The sequence below is a fragment of the Haemorhous mexicanus genome, chromosome 11, assembly GCF_027477595.1.
Source record: "Haemorhous mexicanus isolate bHaeMex1 chromosome 11, bHaeMex1.pri, whole genome shotgun sequence".
Taxonomy (NCBI): Eukaryota; Metazoa; Chordata; class Aves; order Passeriformes; family Fringillidae; genus Haemorhous; species Haemorhous mexicanus.
This window is the reverse complement of record NC_082351.1, coordinates 19,742,395-19,762,006: the sequence shown is the minus strand read 5'-3', so window position 1 is coordinate 19,762,006 and position 19,612 is coordinate 19,742,395. Positions and strand designations below refer to the sequence as shown.

Genomic DNA, 19,612 nt, shown 5'->3' with positions numbered 1-19,612 from the left:
CTGGTCAACCTGCAGCCTTTAAAAAGCACCTCAAAGGCACCCAGTGATGGGAGATCTCTGGGTAGGGAGATTTCACTTTCTGGAAGCATGCTGGTGACAGAGGAGGCGTGTGCTGCAGCAGTCCCAGGAGCCACCATGCCCCAGGAGCCCCGGCAAACAGATTTCCAGCTGGTAAGAGTCAAGAGCACGTGGAGCCGCATTAAGAAAGGAGAGGCCCTCTCCAACGACGAGGACGAGGTCACCCTCTCTGAGGCAACAATGTGAGTATAGGAAGGAGCCTGTGTTGCTCTGGCCAGCCAAACTGGGCAGTCTTCTTGGTGGGATGGAAAAACTATCTTGGGTGCCATAGTGACTTCAACCCGCAATGACAGAATTACAGAATAGTTCAGGCTGGAAGGGATCTTTGAAGGTCATCTAATCCAAACCCCTGAGATGTGCAGGGACACCTTCCACTCGACCAGGGTGCTCCAAGCCCCATCCTACCTGACCTAGTGTACAAACCTGGGAACATGTCTTGGGAACATGGGCAGTATGGCAGCATGGGTGGTTGCAGTGCTCCTTGACACAGCTCGGAGTTACAGAGGGAATTTTCTCAACAGCCTCCTTTTTTGTAGACAGGAATTTTCTTTAAACTTCTGAAAAGCTTACGCAGGGACATCTGTGTGCTGCACTTGGGCTCATTTTCTCCATTTCTCTGAAAATTCAATCTGTGTGTGCACAAAATCTCACGCCAAGGCATGGGAGACAGATGGGTTTATAGAGGTGGTTGCAGACAAATGAAATGGGTAGGTGGGAAAAATAAACTGTTACTGACAGGATCAAAACCCTTAACACATCCCTCAAACTGCAGAAGTCACCTAATGCTGTTTCAGACAGAGCAAAGACAAAACTTTCCCCCAGGGATACACACAGCTCTTTGCTGATAGTACATCTCTCCAGTTAATTATCTTTTAATTACAGCATACTCCTTTTCACAAGCACATGGAGCTCCATTCATGATCCAGATCTTTTTTAATACAGTTCTCTTCTGCATGTCAGAATTTTTCGAGCCTTTGTCATGCTCAGATTCTAATGGCACAAGTTTAACCCTTTTCTCAGCCAGGTCAGAGGGACCTTCGCCAGTGCTGGCAGTGACTGCACATGAGCATCACCCAGGCAGAGCTGCAGCAGGTAGAGCAGGACTTTGACAGACCCAAAAACAGCCTGATGGACCTCAGTAATAGAAGGATGAACCTAGGGCCCAAGAACACTCAGAAATATCTTCAGTTGATATATGCACCCACAAGGGCATGTCCAGCCCCAAATTCCCCCTGATTTTCATAGAGCAGAGGGGTTGCAATGGGTACTGGTTGTACCATCCAGCACCCAAAGCTAATTCCACCAAATAAAATTCCAAACCATCCTGTCTCTTAGAAGAGTCACACACCAGAGATGAATGCACATGGAGTTAAGTACAGCTATAAGATGGTGCATTGAAATGTACACAACAATGCTTTTTCTGATACCATATTTGAGAAGCCCGGAAGAAATTTTCTGGGAGGTGTAAATCCTCACTGGTTTTCTTTAACAGCTATGGAGTTTCAGGGATTAGAGATTTTAAGAGTTTAAAACTTAGAGACAATTTGGTAAAGAAAGCAGAGAAGCATCTCTTTTGACCTCTACGTGAATGTTCAGGCATGCGAAAAGAAATCAGGCATGTAGAAAAACATGATTATCCAACGAATATCACAGAAACTCATTTTTTACCAAAATGCAGCTCAAAAAACAGTCTTACATAAAATACATCTTCCTATTTCCTTCTGCCTGTTTTTTTTCTTTTTTGATTCCCAACTTGTTTTTTCCCTGGTTTGCCCATCCCACAGAAGGAAGGGATTGTAGGGCTGTGTTTTTCATTTGTTTTGTCGTCCTCGTCATTGGAGAGGGCTTCTCCAATGGGCAGCTCCACGTTTTTTGCCAACTAATTTTGGCTTTTATTTACCCTTGAAAACTCAAGTGTGGAAATGTTTCCCAACACCCAAATCATTTTCTTTCCCTCTCCAAGAGCACTTCCTATTCCATCACACCTATTTTGAGGTAGAGATCTGCTAGCTCAACTAAGGCATTGTAGAAACACTGGTCTGAATGGAGATGTGTGGCTGTGTATAGATAGACAGGAATAAATTTACTCCTACCAACCAGATACACCATCACAGGATGATTCTTCCATGAATGTGGAAAATTTTGGCAACCTCTTCTCTTCCCCATTCCCTTTCTGAAAGCTGAGGTGATTGGGCTGGCTTATTCTTTATGGGTTTTCAATGTCTAACATGAAAAACATGTCCCAGCCCTTCCAGACCGTATCTTTTTAATGCTGTGTAGGAATTCAGACATTTAACTCTTCACCTAGACCTTGGAGAGCTTCTCCATGAATAAAATTGCTGAGCCCTGACACCCATAGAGTGTCCCATCCTCACAGCCCCATGTTTCTGCAGTGCATGGGCAGGAGACTCCACATTCTTTATCTCCCAGCAATATCCTTAAACTAGTTCAGACATGCAAAGATCAAGCTAGGAATATAGTGATTTCAAGCCATGTTTTCTGATCCTTGCCAGAGGTGAGTGCATCTCCGAAGGTGGGATTTCCTGGATCATTGAAGCCCCCATCTATTTTTGCTACAAAGTGGTAGAAACGTACAATATCCTGGAGCCCTCTAACACCACTCTGCTCTGGGGTCACATCACTGACCCCCAGCAAATAGAGCTGGCCACGGCCAGCAAGAGGAAACTGCGGCGCTTCATTGTCATAGACGAAGTCGTCGACAAACTTTACGGCTCCAAAGTCAGAGAATACTTTGAAGAGAACAAAGTCCAGCACAAAATCCTCGCTCTGCCGACCACCGAGGAAACAAAATCCATGGACTTGGTGTTGAACATCTTGCACGAGGTCCAGAGCTTCAGTCTGGACCGGCGCACGGAGCCCATCATCGCCATCGGCGGGGGCGTGTGCCTGGACATCGTCGGCCTCGCCGCGTCACTCTACAGGAGACGCACCCCCTACATTCGGGTCCCCACCACCCTCCTCTCCTACGTGGATGCCAGCGTGGGGGCCAAGAATGGGGTGAACTTTCTGCAGTGTAAGAACAAGCTTGGGGGCTACACCCCCCCCGTGGCGAGTTTCCTGGACAGATCCTTCCTCCAGAGCATCCCTCGGCGACACATCTCCAACGGCCTCGGGGAAATTTTAAAGGTATGAACTTCTGCAGCTGCAGTTTTCAAAATTGAAAAGTCATACAATGGTTTGGGTTGGAAGCGACCTTTGGAGGTCACCAAATACAATCCCCCTGTGATGAGCAAGGATACCTTTCACTAGGTCAGATTGCTCAAAGCCCCATTCAACATGTTCTTGAGTATTTCCAGGAATGGGCAATCTACCAGTCCCTGGAAAAATCATTCCAGGGTTTCATTACCCCTGTTGTAAAAAATTTTTTCCTCACAATTAGCCTGAATATATCTTTCAGTTTAAACTGCTATCTCTGTTCTAGCACAACAGACCCTACTAAAAATCTGTCCTCATCTTTCTTGCCCCTTTTAAGTATTGGAAAGTAAAAGGTCCAGCAGCATCCGTGGCATTGTATGAACAACTCAGAGGAATCAAGGTGGGCCACCAAGGGTGCATGAGGAATTTAACTCTCATTGAGTCTATATATAGTTTTTTTACAGCTGCTAAATTTGTTAGAACATCCCTAACACTCAGTGTCCAGTACTAACCCTGCTAACTTCAAAACTCACAGCCAGAAACAGCAAAAACTCACAGGAGACACGGCAAAAACAGGGAAGAAAAGCCTCATCTTTCCATTGAGGCTGATCCGTAGCACTCTGTAATGAACTCCTGGCAGAGAATCTGAAGCTCATTATGCTGGGGATTAATAATCTGCAAGATCATTTGCACCTACCTCAGTGGGTATGTCGAGTGTGGTCAATCAATCTCCTGCGAGGCAAATTCTACTTCTAAAATTACCTGGAAAGTACTCAGCAAATGGCTTTATGTCTGGAGAGCTTTGGAAACTTTTGATAAAGCAGAGTTCAAGCTATTAAAGTATATTAGAGATGAGTTCATCAACAGCAATTTTCAGTGCTTGCACAGTGAGAAATCCCCAGGATATCTGGAGGTTTCTGGCAGGCACTGTGAAACCCTCAGGACACCATTCCCCACTGCAGGGGTGGGGCTAATGCATGAGTCAGAGAGGGAAAAGATATGTACTTCTAACAAGAACATCACTTCTGAACCCTCATATTCTCTACACAGCAGTGTTTTCCCTCGTTCCATTGCCCTAAGAGCAACTCCAAGGTGGTGGCCCCCCCCGCCCAGTCCCTGTCCTGGGGATGGCCACCATCCAGTCCCAAGTTTCCTTCCAGGCACACAAACAACCAAAGCTCATTACAAACCACCTGCTGGGCTATGGGAGCATGTAGCAAGCCCCTAGCACGGGCAGAGCTGCCCAACAGCAGGGGAACTAGTGTATGACATGTTATTGCAGTCCAACCTACGGAAACACTCAAGTTTACAACAGCACATACAAGTATCAGACAATTATCCTTAATTATCTCTTTTTTGTCCCAGATGGCCCTCATGAAACACAAAGGGCTGTTTGACCTGCTCAAGAACAATGGAAAATACCTCCTGGACACCAAGTTCCAGTCCTGCAACAGCTTTGCTCGCCATGGCGATGCTGCACTGCAGACTACCAGGATTGCCATTGAAACCATGCTGGAAGAGCTGGCTCCCAACCTCTGGGAGGATGACCTGGACAGACTGGTTGATTTTGGCCACCTAATTAGCCCAGAGCTGGAAATGGTGAGTGACAGACTTTATATTGCAATATCCCCTTCAAAGACAAAATTAAAAAAAATCAATAGGCTTCATGAAAACCTTGTGAAAAGGAGCTGAAACTCCAGATTTGCATATGCTAGGTCACCCAACACACCGGCCTGGTGTCAAAGGGACTCCTTCTCCTGCCCTGTTTCCCCCACACCTCCCATTTCCGATTCAGACCTCGATCCAGTTGTTGCTTCTTTCTGGGCACTTACTGAAGCTCAAAGAAAACCAGATTGCAGTGAAGCCTCTGGACATCACCAACATGAGCTGTAACAGCAAAAAGGCATGGAGGCCATAGCCTGTATTGCTGGGGAGAAATGCCACTGAGGAATGAGGGGGGACACTACATCTTATCCAATATACACAGTCCATCCCTCCATCTCATGGTGCTCTATCAGTGATTTAGATGGGAGGAGAATTAGATCCTAGTTCCCTATGGGATATTTTAGCTGCGATTAATCACGTGCAAAACGGATCATCCTAGCAACCCATAAATCACAAGACGCCAACATCAGCAACCGCAGTGAGTCAAATGTCGATTTGCAGGGACACTTTTAGCAATAAACCCCACTCATTTCCTATCTGCCACCCCAAACCTGTTGAGCCACCCACCTTTGCTGTGCCGCAGAGAGTTTTGCCGTCGCTGATGCACGGGGAAGCCGTGAATATCGACATGGCCTTCATGACGTATGTGGCCCACACACGAGGGCTGCTGGCTGCCGAGGACAAGGAGCAGATCCTGCAGTGCATGCGGGGCCTGGAGCTGCCGGTCTGGCACAGCGGCTGCAGCTGGGCCCTCATCCAGAGAGCCCTGCGGGAGCGCCTCAAGCACAGCGGGGGACAGCTGCGGATGCCCCTGCCCACAGGCCTCGGCGTGGCAGGTACGGCCTGAGGGACCCTGGGAGCCCCCGAGGGGACACTTAACCAATTCATTTTGCAAAGGGAAATGCAGTGCTCTGCCTGCAGGCCTCTGAGGGAGCCCACGGAGCCCCCGAGGGGACACTTGGCCCTCTGAGGGGACACTTAACCAATTCATTTTGCAAAGGGAAATGCACTGCTCTGCCTGCTGGCCTTGGCATGGCAGGTACGGCCTGAGGGACCCAGGGGAGCCCCCCGAGGGGACACTTGGTGGGCAATGACAGCCTGGGAAATGCGGTCTGTAGTTTGCAGTTGTGCATTTGGTGGGCAAAGACAGCCTAGGAAATGTGCTCTGTGGTTTGCAGTTGTGCATTTGGTGGGCAGCGACAGCCTGGGAAATGAGCTCTGTGGTTTGCAGTTGTGCATTTGGTGGGCAGCAACAGCCTGGGAAATGTGCTCTGTGGTTTGCAGTTGTGCATTTCTTGCGCTCTTTTTCACAGCTCAGTAAACCCATCGAGAGACAGGTTCCCTCCTGTGTACAAGCCCCAGAACTCTCTTAAGGACTGATGTCTAATTAATTGCATTATGATTAACCAATTCATTTTGCAAAGGGAAATGCAGTGCTCTGGCAGAAAAAACAGCAAGGGGAAAACAGAAAAACAGTTCTTCTGCTATACTTGAAAATATTTTTTAAATATCCTTGGCAAAAGGAATTTAATTTTTTACTGTGCCTAGAAATAATATTTGCAAACTAAATAATATCTGCTTAATATCAGGGATTAAATACTCATAAGATTTAAAAATAAAAGCTAACCAACCCCTAACACAGAAACAGTAAATGGTACCAGGTTGTGATCTCTGCCATCTCTTTCTTTTCACACCAATTCCAGGAAGCTCAGTCTCCACACAAAAGACAAAAGGCTCTCACAAACAGGAGTGACAGCCACAGTCAGTGGGTGCAGGCAGGAAATGCTCCTCTGGATGTCCTATTATTTTCTACTACTATTTACTGCAACTCTTATTTTCCAGACATATTCAATGACACCAGTGAAGAGACCCTGGAAAGAGCATACAAGCTGTGGGTCAAGGACTGCAAGATGGGGCTGGAGGAAGAACTGCAAGCCCAAGGTGACAGTCCTGCCCCAAGCCTGAGCTGTTTGACACTGTAAGGCAGTGGGCAGAACTGAATTTTGAACAAGATAAATCCAGAAGCACCTGTGACACTCCATAGCTGCGTGGAACAAGCAGAATATTGGCATCTGTTGTGATTTGCCTTTTTCAATTGCTTTGTTTGAAAGGGAATCTATTATTGCTGAAGGAGTGATTGCTCACAAGTGAAACCACAGAATACCAGTAGTGTAGTTCATAGCAAATGGTCTTCTTTCAGGGAAAGTGACCAGGATTATTCATTATTTAGTTAACCCAAGCTGGTAACGGCCATGGCCTTTGCCACTGGTGTCCCACCATTGCTTGTGCTTGGACCCCTGACACAAGCAGGTGTAGCTGACTCATGGTACGGCACCACACAAAATTTCTATGCTACATAAAATATTTCAAGTAGGCTATCACCTTCACTGGTCATTCTTTTCTTCTTGGTGTTCTTCTTGTTTTCTCAAATTCAAAAGAGCAAAACAACGAAGCTCGTGTGCCAGTCTTTGCACCCAGTCTAAGGGAATAACACAGTCTGTTTAGAGGCACCCTCACAAGTCACAGATCAGTAAATATTGCTGCTGTGAACCACATGGGAACTGTCTCCTGGCAGTGTCACAGCCTTTTGTCTTGAGACTCTCAGATACTGAGTACATCTGGCAAGTCTCCTCTTGCTGCCCAAATGTTTGTGGTGGTTTCACTTTGTAACCCCTGAGAGCCACTGGTGTGACAAACAGGGCACAGTTTGCAGCACTGCTGCCTAAAAACAAAGTTTAGCTCCTGGCAATACTGCAGAACCCCCTGGTGTCCCCATATCTGTCACAGGGCTCCTCCTACCTGCCAGACCCTGGCTCCTTTACCATCTCAGCCTTTTCTGATTAGATAAGTCAGCTGAGGAAAGCCAAGAGAAATTAGAGGACTCCAAGCAAGTTCATCTTCAAGCGGCTTCAGGGTCGCGTCTCAGGATCCTGGCAGACTCTGAGCAGATTATATAATGGATGCTGATGGTGGAAAATTTAAAAGTAATGCCATCCTTCTCCCTGGAGGTCCAATCAAAGGAATTGCAATCAACAAACAGACTTTGAATTATTTACAACATGATTTGTTTTTTCCCCCGGTGTTTTTGTCCCACACCAGTTTGTGCTGATGTGCTGGCTTCTCTTTTGCTCAAGTAATAAAAGCTACTAAAATTGAAAAACTTTTGAACTAATGATTGCATTGCTGCCCACAGTGTGTGCCTGAGTACTTTTGCACAAACCTAAGAGACACAGACTGGAGAAGAATGGCATAGAGCTGACATATAATCCCTTTTCCTCTTGAGCCTGGAGAAGAGGTGCATAAAACTACACAGAAAGCCCTGCTCAGCCTTCTCCAGAGCAGGGCATTTCTCCAGTTTCAGGACAGGGTTTCACACAGATGGCACCAGCTTACCAAGGAGCTTTAGAGCACATCCTCGGAGCCACAACTTCTTAAAAATAAACCCATAATTTCCAGAGTTAAATAAGCTGGGGCTGAGGATATCAGTGAACTTGTCTCCTTTTTCCAGACCATCAAACACAGGCTCATTCAGTGGGTTTCTGACAGCAGCCACTGTGTGGGTAGAGCATCCCTGCTTCTCTCAGGGATGCACCAGCTTTGCTAGGACAGGGACAGTGCAACAAGAGAGCAGGTGAGGGCCCATGAGTGTCTGAAGGAAGGAGCCAGAGGATGGAGCAGGCTCTGCTCAGTGGTGCCCAGCAACAGGACAAGAGGACACAAGCAGAAACGGATGCAGAGAAAGTTCCACCTGAACTTGAGGAAGAACTTCTTTGCTGTGCAGTGACTGTGCACTGGAACAGACTGTCCAGAGAGGGTGTGGAGTCTCCCTGCCTGGGGATATTCCAGAACTGTCTGGGCACAGTCTTGTGCTCTGGGATGACCCTAATCAAGCAGAGAGGTTGGACCAGATGACCCACTGGGGTCTCTTCCAACCTGAAATATTCCATGACCACAACTTTTTGGGAGCATGAGAGAGCCTCAGGGACAGCAGACTGAGGGGCAAAGGTGCTGAGAGCCATTTAATGTTGTGCTTACAATGATCACCTGGGCACACTCACAAATGGTCCTCCTCCTCTTCTCCAGCAGCTGTGTGGGCCATTTTTTACACCAGATAACCTAGAAATGAATGAAGCACAGGATTATCACCTGCCCAAGTCAGTGTCCTGCTCCCATCTACCTCTGTGAAGAAGGTACAATACAAACATCAACTTGAGTTATTTTAAATGTCCTGGGAGAGATTCTCAGGAGCCCAGAGGCATTTGGAACTCCATTTCCAGGGAAAGCCAAGGTGCAGCTTAGCAGGGCCACGGTGAACTGAACTAAAAAGAGTCATAAAAGCACATTAAAAGCCCAGCATGCAGGGCCAATGTGTTATTGGTGACAGTGACCTGGCTGTGGGTCACCTGCCAGCCATTCCCCCACGCTGGCTTTGCCTCTGCCTTCAGAAGACAGTGGTTGTGTCTGTGACAACATATCCAAGGAGCTGAAGCACAATTAGGACTGAAAAGTGAACACATGATTATTATTGTTTTTTAACCTCCCTTCTGCTGTGGGTGACAGAACACAATCAGCCCCTGACGTGCTTGGTTGCTTGGTAGCAGACAGGCACATTTTTAATTATATATTAAAATATGCTAAAGAACATAAAACGGCTGCGTGACTAATATGTGTGTATCAAGAAAGGCACATGACAGCAGCAAAATTGCTTCAGTGTCTGACAAAAAGTGCCTTTGCCAGGCTTGTCATCAAAAGATCAAGGGAAAGGGGTGGAAAGTATTATTAACAAAACAGTGACTTTTTAAAATACCCCTCATTGTTTGAGGTGCATTTTTTTTTAATGTCTAGCATGGATTTAATTCTTTTTCATTTGTCAGCATTGATTTAGTTCCTGCTTTTTCAAACAGAACTATTATATTAGACCTAAGATCTCCGCTTATTCTCTTATGATGCATTACTCCAAAGAGAAAAACAGAAAGTCCCAGACGGGTCCTTGCAGTGCAAGTTCTTCATGGATCTGTTTGAACAAAATTACTTTAGTGGTCAGAGAATACGAAGTTATTTTATTATTTACAAGTGCTGAAGTAATTTCTTTTGCAACAACCTGCTCTATAAACTGCTTTTCAGCAGGGAAAAAAGATGAGGAATATTAGTAAAGTCCCAACCCAAACCAGTCTATGATTCTGTGGTACTGGAATGCATAAAGGAGTATTGAAGCAGCAATCACTCATGCCCAGTGAACAGTAGCATTCAGTGTACTCAGTGTAAAATGAGGATCAGACCAAAGGTCTTGAAGACATTAAAAGATTTTGACTAAATGTATTTGAAGTGGCTAAAGGAACAGTGCAGAACACAAGAGCAATGCTCTGTTCCTCATACAGCACCTGCTCCCCTGCTGTGTGCCTGCCTGCCTGGAGCTGATACCCCTGGCGTGAATTTCACGCTGCACTCACAGAAAACAATCTGCAAACGACACCAGTGAATCACAACTCGCTTTGGAGCAGGACGGGTTTGCCGGGATGGAGCCACCGGGATGGAGTGCAGGAATCCACGCCCGGTGGGTCTGTGCTGGGAAAGACATAGCCCCACAAGAGTGTGCTGTTCCCCACTCTTTTAATGCACGTCTAACTCCTGCTGCAGCCACAGGCACACGGAAGGAAAGCCAGAGCGAGCAGGGAGCTCTGGAGAGGCGCTGCTCAACAGCAAGAGAGCAGGCAAAGCGTTTGAGCAGGACCAGAGCCCCCAGAGCCGTGTGCTCCATCCACCAAACCCTGCTTTGAGGCAGCATCCTCAATATGGACATCAACCCCATGGTGACACATATATATATGTGTGTGTGTGTGTGTGTGTGTGTGTGTGTGTGTTAAAGAACAATTGATATTTACATACTTTGCACATAAATATTGCATATTTTTATGCCCTGGCCCTTCCTGCTGACCATAGCAGCCTTCTCATTTCCTTGCACAGCTCTTGGACAGCACTAACACAAAGGGGTCTGTCACAGGAACCATCATTTCCCTCTATGATGCAGAGCACAGCTCCTGTTAAGAGCATCACTCCCAGAAACTGAGCTGGAAAAGGAGCAGTTTCAAGGAAGGGTGAAGCTCAGGTCACAGGCAAAGACAACGGTGTTGCTCAGTGCACACACATTTGCCTTGTGAGCCAGCATCCTGTCAAGCCTCATTGGTTTTAATAACTCAGGAACACTTTTCCAAGCCATTCCCCCGTAATTTTAAACAAGTGTATTTCAAAGGAGCTGGAGCAACAGCGTAGGACAACTTTTAGTGCTGGGACCAGGAGTATCGCTGCTGTGCCCAAGGCAGAGCCATCACCACCCCCCTCCTGGCATTGGGAGCTGCTGGGCTCCCAGGTCTCCTGGAAAGGAAAGCACAATGAGGTGACACGGTGGCAGTGTCCTGCTGTACCACCACACCACACAGCCAAGCACTTCAGCATCCTCCAGCCTGGACATGGAGATTCCCAGTGAAACAGACCACACCAGGCACAGCTGGACTTACTTTTAAAATCCACTTTCTTACCCTGTGCTGAATTTTTCAGGCTTGTCCAACACAACTGAAAAGGCTTTTAAGCAGAGCTGCCACCAACTCTTTACTATCATAGATCTAATGCCTACAGCCAATATCCCCATGATGCGTGTTCTTCCTGCTCTTCCTGGGTTCTCCAACCCAGACAAAACCTTGAGGTGCTGCCACCTACAGCAAGAAATTCATTCCAAGCTGACCACAAAAAAACCCAACAGACCACCAAATGCAAAGTCTAAATACAAACAAGAACTCAAAATAGCAATTACATCCTAGGCTGCTAATAAATAGATTTTCTAATGCACTACTTCTACATTCTAACACTATGCTTAATTTCTAAAGAAATTACATTACAAAACCTCCTGGAAACACAAGTTTTTACCCAAGTCTCTTCTGTGCAGAAGGAGTGGGACTGTTCAGCTGTAGTTCTAGTAGAGTCAGGCATTTTTTGTTGGGTTGGTTTTTAAATAGAGCTAGTAATTTTCAATCCAACTGAATTAGGTATTTTCTACTCTAACGGATATCAGACTTTCAAGACACTGGTCAAATTCAAAACTCCTGTTTATACTCAGAGCTCAAGGCCCCTGAGACAACACTCAATAACCCCCAATGCTGCTGCAGCAAGGTCAACAGAGAGCAGGAACTCAATGCTGAGAGCACAGGAAGCAAAAGGCTGTTGAAGAACAGGACCAGAAGGGATGAGAGCAACAGAGACAGGAGAAATAATGAAGATGGGAAGACACAACAAGACTGCAGCTGTTTCCTCACCAGCAGAAGCCAGGAGCAGCTGTTTGCATGTTGGCTGAGAGGAGATTTGGGAGGAGTGAGCAGAGAAGGGATGAGGATCCTACCATACACAGCTAGAGAAGGGGTAAAGTGCTGCTGTGTAGGACAGCTGGGGACAGGTGACCTTGCAGGTGTGACAGCAAGGCAAAGGGGGGCAGGTACCCCAAGGCCTCACAGAGCCTATGACCTCACACCTGATGAGCTCCAAGGGGCATGGAGGGAGGGAGGCAAATGACAAGAGGCCATGGGAGGGGCCTGTGTTAAATAAAACCCACCTGTTTGATTCCTTACTCTGGACCACAACCTCTGGTTCTTTCCACTTTGGCATGCACTTGCAAAGCCCAGGTGGGGTCTGGTCTGCAGCTTCATTCCCCTGTGTGATTGCCACAAACACAACTGGACAGCTCTGGTGGAACCAAGGATGCCAACCAAGACCAGGTCAGGGACATGGACACATCCATGGCCAAGTCACAGACACAGAAGCACTGCAGGGACTTCAAATGCACAGGAAAACAAGATCCACTCAGATGGAAAACGAGGGACTTACACAGATGTATGTGAAAAACCAAATGCTTTAATCCATCTATCAAGAACAACAGTTCAAATTATTTCATTGGATACATTAATATTGATCCATAATTTACAGTGCTATGGACCATACACAAATTATTGCTGCAGTCAACAGCAGATGAATATCAACATTACAGTACCAAGCATCATAGCAAGAGGCAGTAATTAATGTCACTTTTTCAAGAAATATAGGTATTTATACTATTATCAACATCAGCTTCCCCCCCAGTGCATTTTATGTCAAACAACATAAATGTAAGTGCATTATTTTGTGCTTTGTGCTTTCCTTATGTACCTTCTTTTTGCTTTTACAGGTTGTAAGAGTTAAATATTGCTTTATAGGCCAAAAGCAGTAAGGAAGAACTTTTCATGGTACTCTGCATGTCCCTGCCTGTTGCATGGCTTTGGCAAAGTGAGAATTGGTCATTTCCCCACCCACCTGCTCAGGGAAGCCACCGCTGCCCAGCGTCACACACGTCACTGTCACCAGACTGGGCAACAACTTCTGTCCATCTCACTCCACCCAGCCCATGCCAAACCGTGCCTGTGACTGCTGCATCAGTCCCCTGCCACCAAGCCCTCCAAAATGTCACAGCCACACCCTCCACCATGCTCAACCGGGCAAAGGCACCTCCCATTAGCACCCACTGGCGTTCTGTGTCTCCTAGAGGTGTCCCCACTGCAGTGCCACCATTACAAGGGTGGGCAGGCTCAGAGGAGAGCTGTAACCTAAGGAAACACAGGGGGAACAGTGAGCAGGGCACGGCCAAGTTATGTGTTACCCCAGAAAACACAAGGTATAGGAGCACACAACACAGCTGCTGCAGCCACGGAGACTTCTGCCAGGGAATCCAGCTCTTGATGGAATGGTTGGCCTTGAATCCTTACTCACCTCCACACAACCAAAAATCAGAAGTCACGGCTGTCAGCGAGTACCAGTGGTTTCACATAAGCTAGAAAAATAATCATATACCACAGTCTAGACTTGAATTTCTGAATGCCCAGGGCAGGCACCAAACCAAAAGCTTCATTCAATACATTCAGTGGTTCTCAGTTACTACACTCCAGCATGCACACCCTGCTTTGTTGTACCAACACTGCAGAGCTGCCCCATTCTTTGGGGAAGGGCAACAGAGCCCTGTGTTACAGCTACAACCATTTTTTACAGATTTTCCTACCTGCCACCCCAGCCAAACAGCAACACCAGAAGCCTGTACCCCCACATTTGACTCAGAGCTATGGCACAGCTGCCTTGCAGGGACTGAAGGCATTTCCTGCCCCAGGACCATGGTGACCCACAGCACATCCTGCAGCCTCCTGGTCCTGCCTCAGCCAGAGCTTCTCTACCCTAGGAAAGACATATTCCCAAAAGCTGTCTGGGCTGAGGGGGAGAGGCATCATTACAACCCAACTCCAGCTCCTCCTTCAAGAACTATAAAAGAAAAGAAAGTAACACACAACCCTATGGTTGTGTCAATGCTAACACATCGCTGGGGGCTCAAGCAGGAAGAGAGGGCTGGACACAGCCACGGGAAGAGTGACAGGAACATAGACCCCGAGATCCATAGCCCTGCAGAGCCTGAGCCCCTGTGCTGGGAGCACCAGCTGCCAGGCAGGGGACACCACGAGCCCCTGCCCCCCATTCCACAGCAGCAGTGCCAGGCAGGGGACACCTTGTCCCCCATTCCACAGCAGGGAACCCTCCTGGGGAAATGTCTGGTAGAGGGCACAGCCCTGTGGGAACTCTCATCACTACCCCCAGTCCCACCCAGTTCACATTTGGTTTCTGAACACCACCTGCTGAGCCCAAGGCTTTCTTGGAAAGCTGGCCAAACCGTTGCACTCACCCTATGTAATTTCCAGTGTAGCACAAAGGAGAAAGGGAAGCTCTGGTTTTCTATCCATAGGCACCATGCTACACCTCAAGGCCCTACACACCACCACCCTGAAGCTCTGTCTACGCCACACTTCAGTCAGTGCTAGTCGAGGAAGACTACAACTAGAGTTTAAGGCACTTCATTCTGAACGAGCTACGCCTGCCAGTCAGCTGTAGGCTGCTGTGGAGAATTCCATTCCCTCTGAACACCACCTGTCACCTCCGTGGAACACCTAGGCTGGATATAATACAAGGAAAACTACCGTTATTGCATAGGACTACACTTGAGTAGATAATGCACCAAACTACTTTTACAACATGGTTGCATGTTAAAAATTAATAACATTGTTATCAAGTAACAGTTATTTGCAGATACAGTAATTTACTCTTTTTTTTTTTGTTGTTTTTTTTTTCTCTTATGTCAGCCCCAGTGCTGAACTAGAACACGAATTGCTCTAACGGGTATATTAACTACATAGTTATGTTTCCAAGCATATTACTACTTTTTTTTCTGTATCACTAAAAATAAATATGTAAGTTCAGTTTCTCTACAGAGTTGTTTTATTACCTAATCTAAATTTTTACTCTACCTTAAATGCGTTTAAAAACATTTTCAAAGTGAGACTGTAATATACAAAATATTCTCAAAATCTCTCTTAAAACACAGAACCCTGCATAAAAGCTTCCTTTCAAGTGTTTACAAAGAACGCAGAAAACTTCCAATGAGTTTTAAAAATGTCAAAAAAATCGCTGCAATATTAAGAGGCAAAAATCTTACAAATGAAATACAAATAAATTTAAAACAAAAAGTTGAGGATAACTAAGGAATCCATGCAAATCAAAAGAAACTGTACAATGCAATTAAAAAAAAATAAAGCCAATTAGATATGTACAACATAATGTGCCCAGCTATAATATGCATAATTTTTTTTGTCCAAAGAGTGTATCCCAACTTACAGTGCTCCTGCTTGCTTTGCCATTGGCAAGGCCACCCATGTGTGTCACAAAACAAAATAAAAATTTAAGAGGAAAAACTTGAACCATGATCAAAAGGAAAACCCAAATCAGCTCAGAGTAAAATTAAACAACACTCTGAGACACTCACATCTCCCTGCAGTTTCAGCAACAGCATTTTATATCACAATCAACACAATCAGGATGTCTTAACACTTGGGTTTAGTTTCTTTTCTGAGAGAAGTCAGGTGGGTATTTTCCCTAAACACTTGTCATGTAAGACCAACATTTGAGGGACACTGTATCTTTAAGGCAGCACTATTCAATTAATACAATTACAAATTGGACTTTTTTTGTTGTTGTTGTTTCTTTACATTCTTAAACTTTACATTTTGTTTCCAAGTAAATAGGTTGCATTTACAATCCTACAATTGCCCCCTCCCCCCCCAGTAGAAACAGACTCTTCATCTGTAATTCTATTGCTTTGAGTAGATTTGACCAGTTCAAAGTTCTTGGCGAATCCAGTTCACAGATTCTGTACATATGCTGTACAATATTTTGGAGGCATTGGTAGTTTTAAAATAGAATATACAAGTTTCTTCACAAAAATTCTAAAAAAAATTCTATATATATAATATATACACACACGCACACACACTGATGAAGCACAAGGGGGAAAAAACAAAAAAAAAAAATCAAAAAAATTCTACAAAAGGTAAATTATTTCATCTACTGATCAAAGAACCAAAGCAGTTTATGAAAGGTGTGCCAACAGATGCTAACAAGCATGGTCAGTGTCCTCCATGCTCACGCTGCTCCGCCTGCTACTCGTCTTTGAAGCCCCAGGAGACACGGAGGAGAGCAGTGGGTCAGTCACTCCCACGGGGGACAGGGTATCGTCCATCAGGATGTCTTCCAGTTTGGATCCCATTTTGGCAGGAACTCCGTAGGTGCCAGCTGGTTCAGTCACGTTCCCCAGGTTGTCACTGAAGGTGATGGTGCCGTCAGTGAGGTCCAGGGTGGTGGTGCAGGACAGGTCTGTGTGGTGTGACATCATGTCTTGGGTGCAGTTGTCCAGCACAGGCTCCTGTTTGATGACCCTGTTGACCATGTCAGGGGAGCAAAGGCCTGTGGATGGGACAAGGGACAGTCCGTGTGCCCGGGCTTGCATCTCAAGCTCCTGTGAAGGAGAATAAGGAGCAAATTTAAAGAAAATCTGGAAATAAAATCTGTCGTCTTATGCTCGTCTCGCAGCTTCCAGTTTCCTTCTCCTGTACACATTTCCTCCCTTTCCCATAGTGACAAGTGCTTGTTCCTTGCACACTCCAGCCCTGCAGATTTTCACCTGAACAGCAGAGTCTTGAAGAGGTGGGTGAACACCATCCCACACAGGCCCTTCACACTCCTCCTCAGCACCTATACCAGAGCCAAAACCCAGTGCCCTGCAGCACAGACATGTTCCCCTAGGCTTCTTCTCCAACCAGTGCCAGGATAGGCAGGTTTGGCATCAGGTAGGGTGAGGAAAACATTTTAAAACAGGAAAAAAAAAAAAAACAACCTAGCAAAAGCATGTGTTTTTAGTAATTTTTAAAAAGTCATATGCGAAGGCACAGCATGTCTATGTGATCCTTATCAATCCCTGTTGAGACTCTGGAGGGGACATTTCTCACTCTGCAAGTCTGGCAGAGCTGGAAGAGGTCAATCAAAACTGAGCAACAACACTATTCCTGTGCAGAAAAAAATCACAAGGAAGTCACAGGAAGGTTTCAGACTTTACACAGAGCCAGGATTCTTCAAATTTCCATGAAAAGTTTAAATCCCACCTTCACATTTAACCATACAGAAATGCTCTCTGACAAATACATCAGCAAAAGAGACGTTTTTCTTCCACTTCTGCATTATACTAGGCAATCACAATCTCTGTTGTAATTGTGCTGTTTCTGGGTATTCCTGTCACTGAGGCTGATTATTACCCTTTTCCATCATTTCCAGGCTAAAACAAGCTCATAATGGCACACTGCAAGATCAGAGGAGAAGGTGGAATGAGCACACACTCCTTCCATCAGCTAACATGCCAGAACCAGGAGTTCCTTACTCCATGATTAATCAGAATCAACACAAAAAGGGAAATACACACTTGAGGTTATTTGCTGCCAGATGTATTGCCTGTTATTCAAGGGTCTGGGTTTTATGGTATTTTGATTGAAGAAGCCAGAGCAGATGGGTAATACAAAGCAAGATGAAATATGTTTAAGTAATCTCACTTAGCTTTGAAACACCACTACTTGATGCTGTTCTGCAGAAAGCTTGTGTGTTTTTATCATCTCATTCTAGCAGCAGATTGCTCAACCAAGCACAAAACTGTGCTGAGGCTCAACTTGACCCATTCTATTTTAAAGCTGTTTACTTCCACACTTGACTCTCAGGTATTTGCAGCTTCATTATCTCCCTGGTGGATTAGCTGGGGTGTTGAGGGGTCTGCTGGCAGGCTGCAGCCGCATGCAGAGCTCATCTGTTCGTGCTGCAGGGGAGCAGCAAGACGAGGATATGTGGGATATCACTGTCTCCATGTTAGGTGTTTCTTACACCCAGTTCTGGTACACTTTAATTACCCTTCTATAGAGAGGAGTGGCTGTCCAGAAAAAAAACCCATGTTGGCATCAAGGTTAAGGTTTCCTATCCAGCTTGAGGTAAAGACAAAGGAATTAGAGAAACAGAGTTTTCACCCTTAAATTTCTGTGTAGCTCAGAACACTGGGAACCTGGGTGAATCTAACAAGGCAACAACCCACAGAAAAAACATATTCATGCCACCTACTGCTTTTCAGTGCTGAGGAGAACTGTTGTACAGTCCTGCAGACTGCAAGCAGCAGGGAAGACTCCCAAAGAGCTGAACTTAATTTCGTGACTATCAACAACTACATGATACAAGTCCCAATGCCTTAGGCCTGGCAAACAGAAGAATTTATTACCATATAAATCTTTCTGATGGTGTGGTTTGGAACTAGTGCTGGCCATGGTAGGACAAAAACAGACCACTCATAAGTGCTTCTACAAGAGTGTTAGGATTCTTTTTTTTTTTTTTTAATATATTTTTGGCTTTTTCTGGAAAAATCTCTGCAGCTATCTCAGCACTGCCCGCCGTTAATTTAAACGCTGGTTCTAACTCGCACCCCGCAAGTTACCACTATTCGCAATCACACGCTGCGACACCAAGAGCATTTGCAGCTCATTTCTCAGCAAACCTGTATTCTGAGCAGCAGGTGCCTGTTGGCATGCTCCAGCTTCTTCTGCCTGTTCTCCAGCTCCTTGGTGCGCTGCTGTTCCCTCTGCAGCTTGCGGATGTAATCCACCGACGCCTTCAGGATCGTTCCCTTGTTCCAGCGCATGTCGCTTTGGAAGGACACAGAAGGACAAGGTAAGGCACTGTTTCACAGCTGTTCCCTTCACACCTGTACCTGTGACTGCACCTTATCCACACATAACACTCAGCTGCTATTTACTGCGGGTTTGTGGATACAGAAGGCGTTTGCAGTGCACTAGAGGGGGCTGGAGCACAGCCCTTGGGAAGCCGTTTCCTTCAGAGAGAGAGAGAGAGAGAGAGGCTGCTGCATCACCATCTCCTCACATCATCTCACTTTCTCTAAACGGGCAAAAAACATCTTACTGCACACTGTTAGAGCAAAGATCCACCTGTCCTGGAGGTTGGTACTGAGACATGTTGTCTTGCTGGCCTTGGAGGAGGCTGCAGAGCCTCTCTGCAGAGTAGCTGTGAAGTTGCTCCACGAGGAAGAGCCTCAAAATATTGGAAAATCTCCCCAGAATCATTCCCGGGGCATTGATTCAGATTTAAGTGGACTTTTAAACTCCAGAGCAAGGAAGGTTCCTCACTACTGAATCAGCATTGAGAAAGTGTAAATACAAGCTAAAAGCAGCAAAATCAGTGTAGAATTATTACAAAGAACATCTGGGAAATCACAGCAAACACT

The 19,612-nt window shown here is 45.9% G+C and overlaps 2 protein-coding genes across 8 annotated transcripts in view; one reads left to right on the top strand and one right to left on the bottom strand.

The window, feature by feature from the left end:
• LOC132332534 (2-epi-5-epi-valiolone synthase-like) lies at nucleotides 1-8,059 on the top strand. The gene is made up of 5 exons (XM_059856951.1): nucleotides 1-260; nucleotides 2,592-3,225; nucleotides 4,600-4,833; nucleotides 5,483-5,735; nucleotides 6,742-8,059. Exons 1-5 carry the CDS (start codon nucleotides 88-90, stop codon nucleotides 6,879-6,881), a joined length of 1,434 nt encoding a protein of 477 aa, XP_059712934.1. The 5' UTR covers nucleotides 1-87; the 3' UTR covers nucleotides 6,882-8,059.
• A 4,719-nt stretch (nucleotides 8,060-12,778) lies between these two features.
• MITF (melanocyte inducing transcription factor) overlaps nucleotides 12,779-19,612 on the bottom strand; it is a 99,431-nt gene continuing 92,597 nt past the window's right edge. For all 7 annotated transcript variants that reach the window (XM_059856799.1, XM_059856801.1, XM_059856800.1 and 4 more), the window contains 2 exons: nucleotides 18,869-19,016; nucleotides 12,779-16,804 (listed from right to left, as the gene is read on the bottom strand). In XM_059856799.1, the coding sequence (XP_059712782.1) occupies nucleotides 16,403-16,804; nucleotides 18,869-19,016 (550 nt within the window). In that variant the 3' untranslated portion in view covers nucleotides 12,779-16,402. The remainder of the gene's footprint in view (nucleotides 16,805-18,868; nucleotides 19,017-19,612) is intronic.

Bases quoted from the DNA above. Each gene is read 5' to 3' on its own strand.
- LOC132332534 (XM_059856951.1), top strand. From the start codon at position 88: ATGCTGGTGACAGAGGAGGCGTGTGCTGCAGCAGTCCCAGGAGCCACC. The intron at 261-2,591 runs GTGAGTATAGGA...GATCCTTGCCAG, and splicing joins ACCCTCTCTGAGGCAACAAT to AGGTGAGTGCATCTCCGAAG. The intron at 5,736-6,741 runs GTACGGCCTGAG...CTTATTTTCCAG, and splicing joins CACAGGCCTCGGCGTGGCAG to ACATATTCAATGACACCAGT.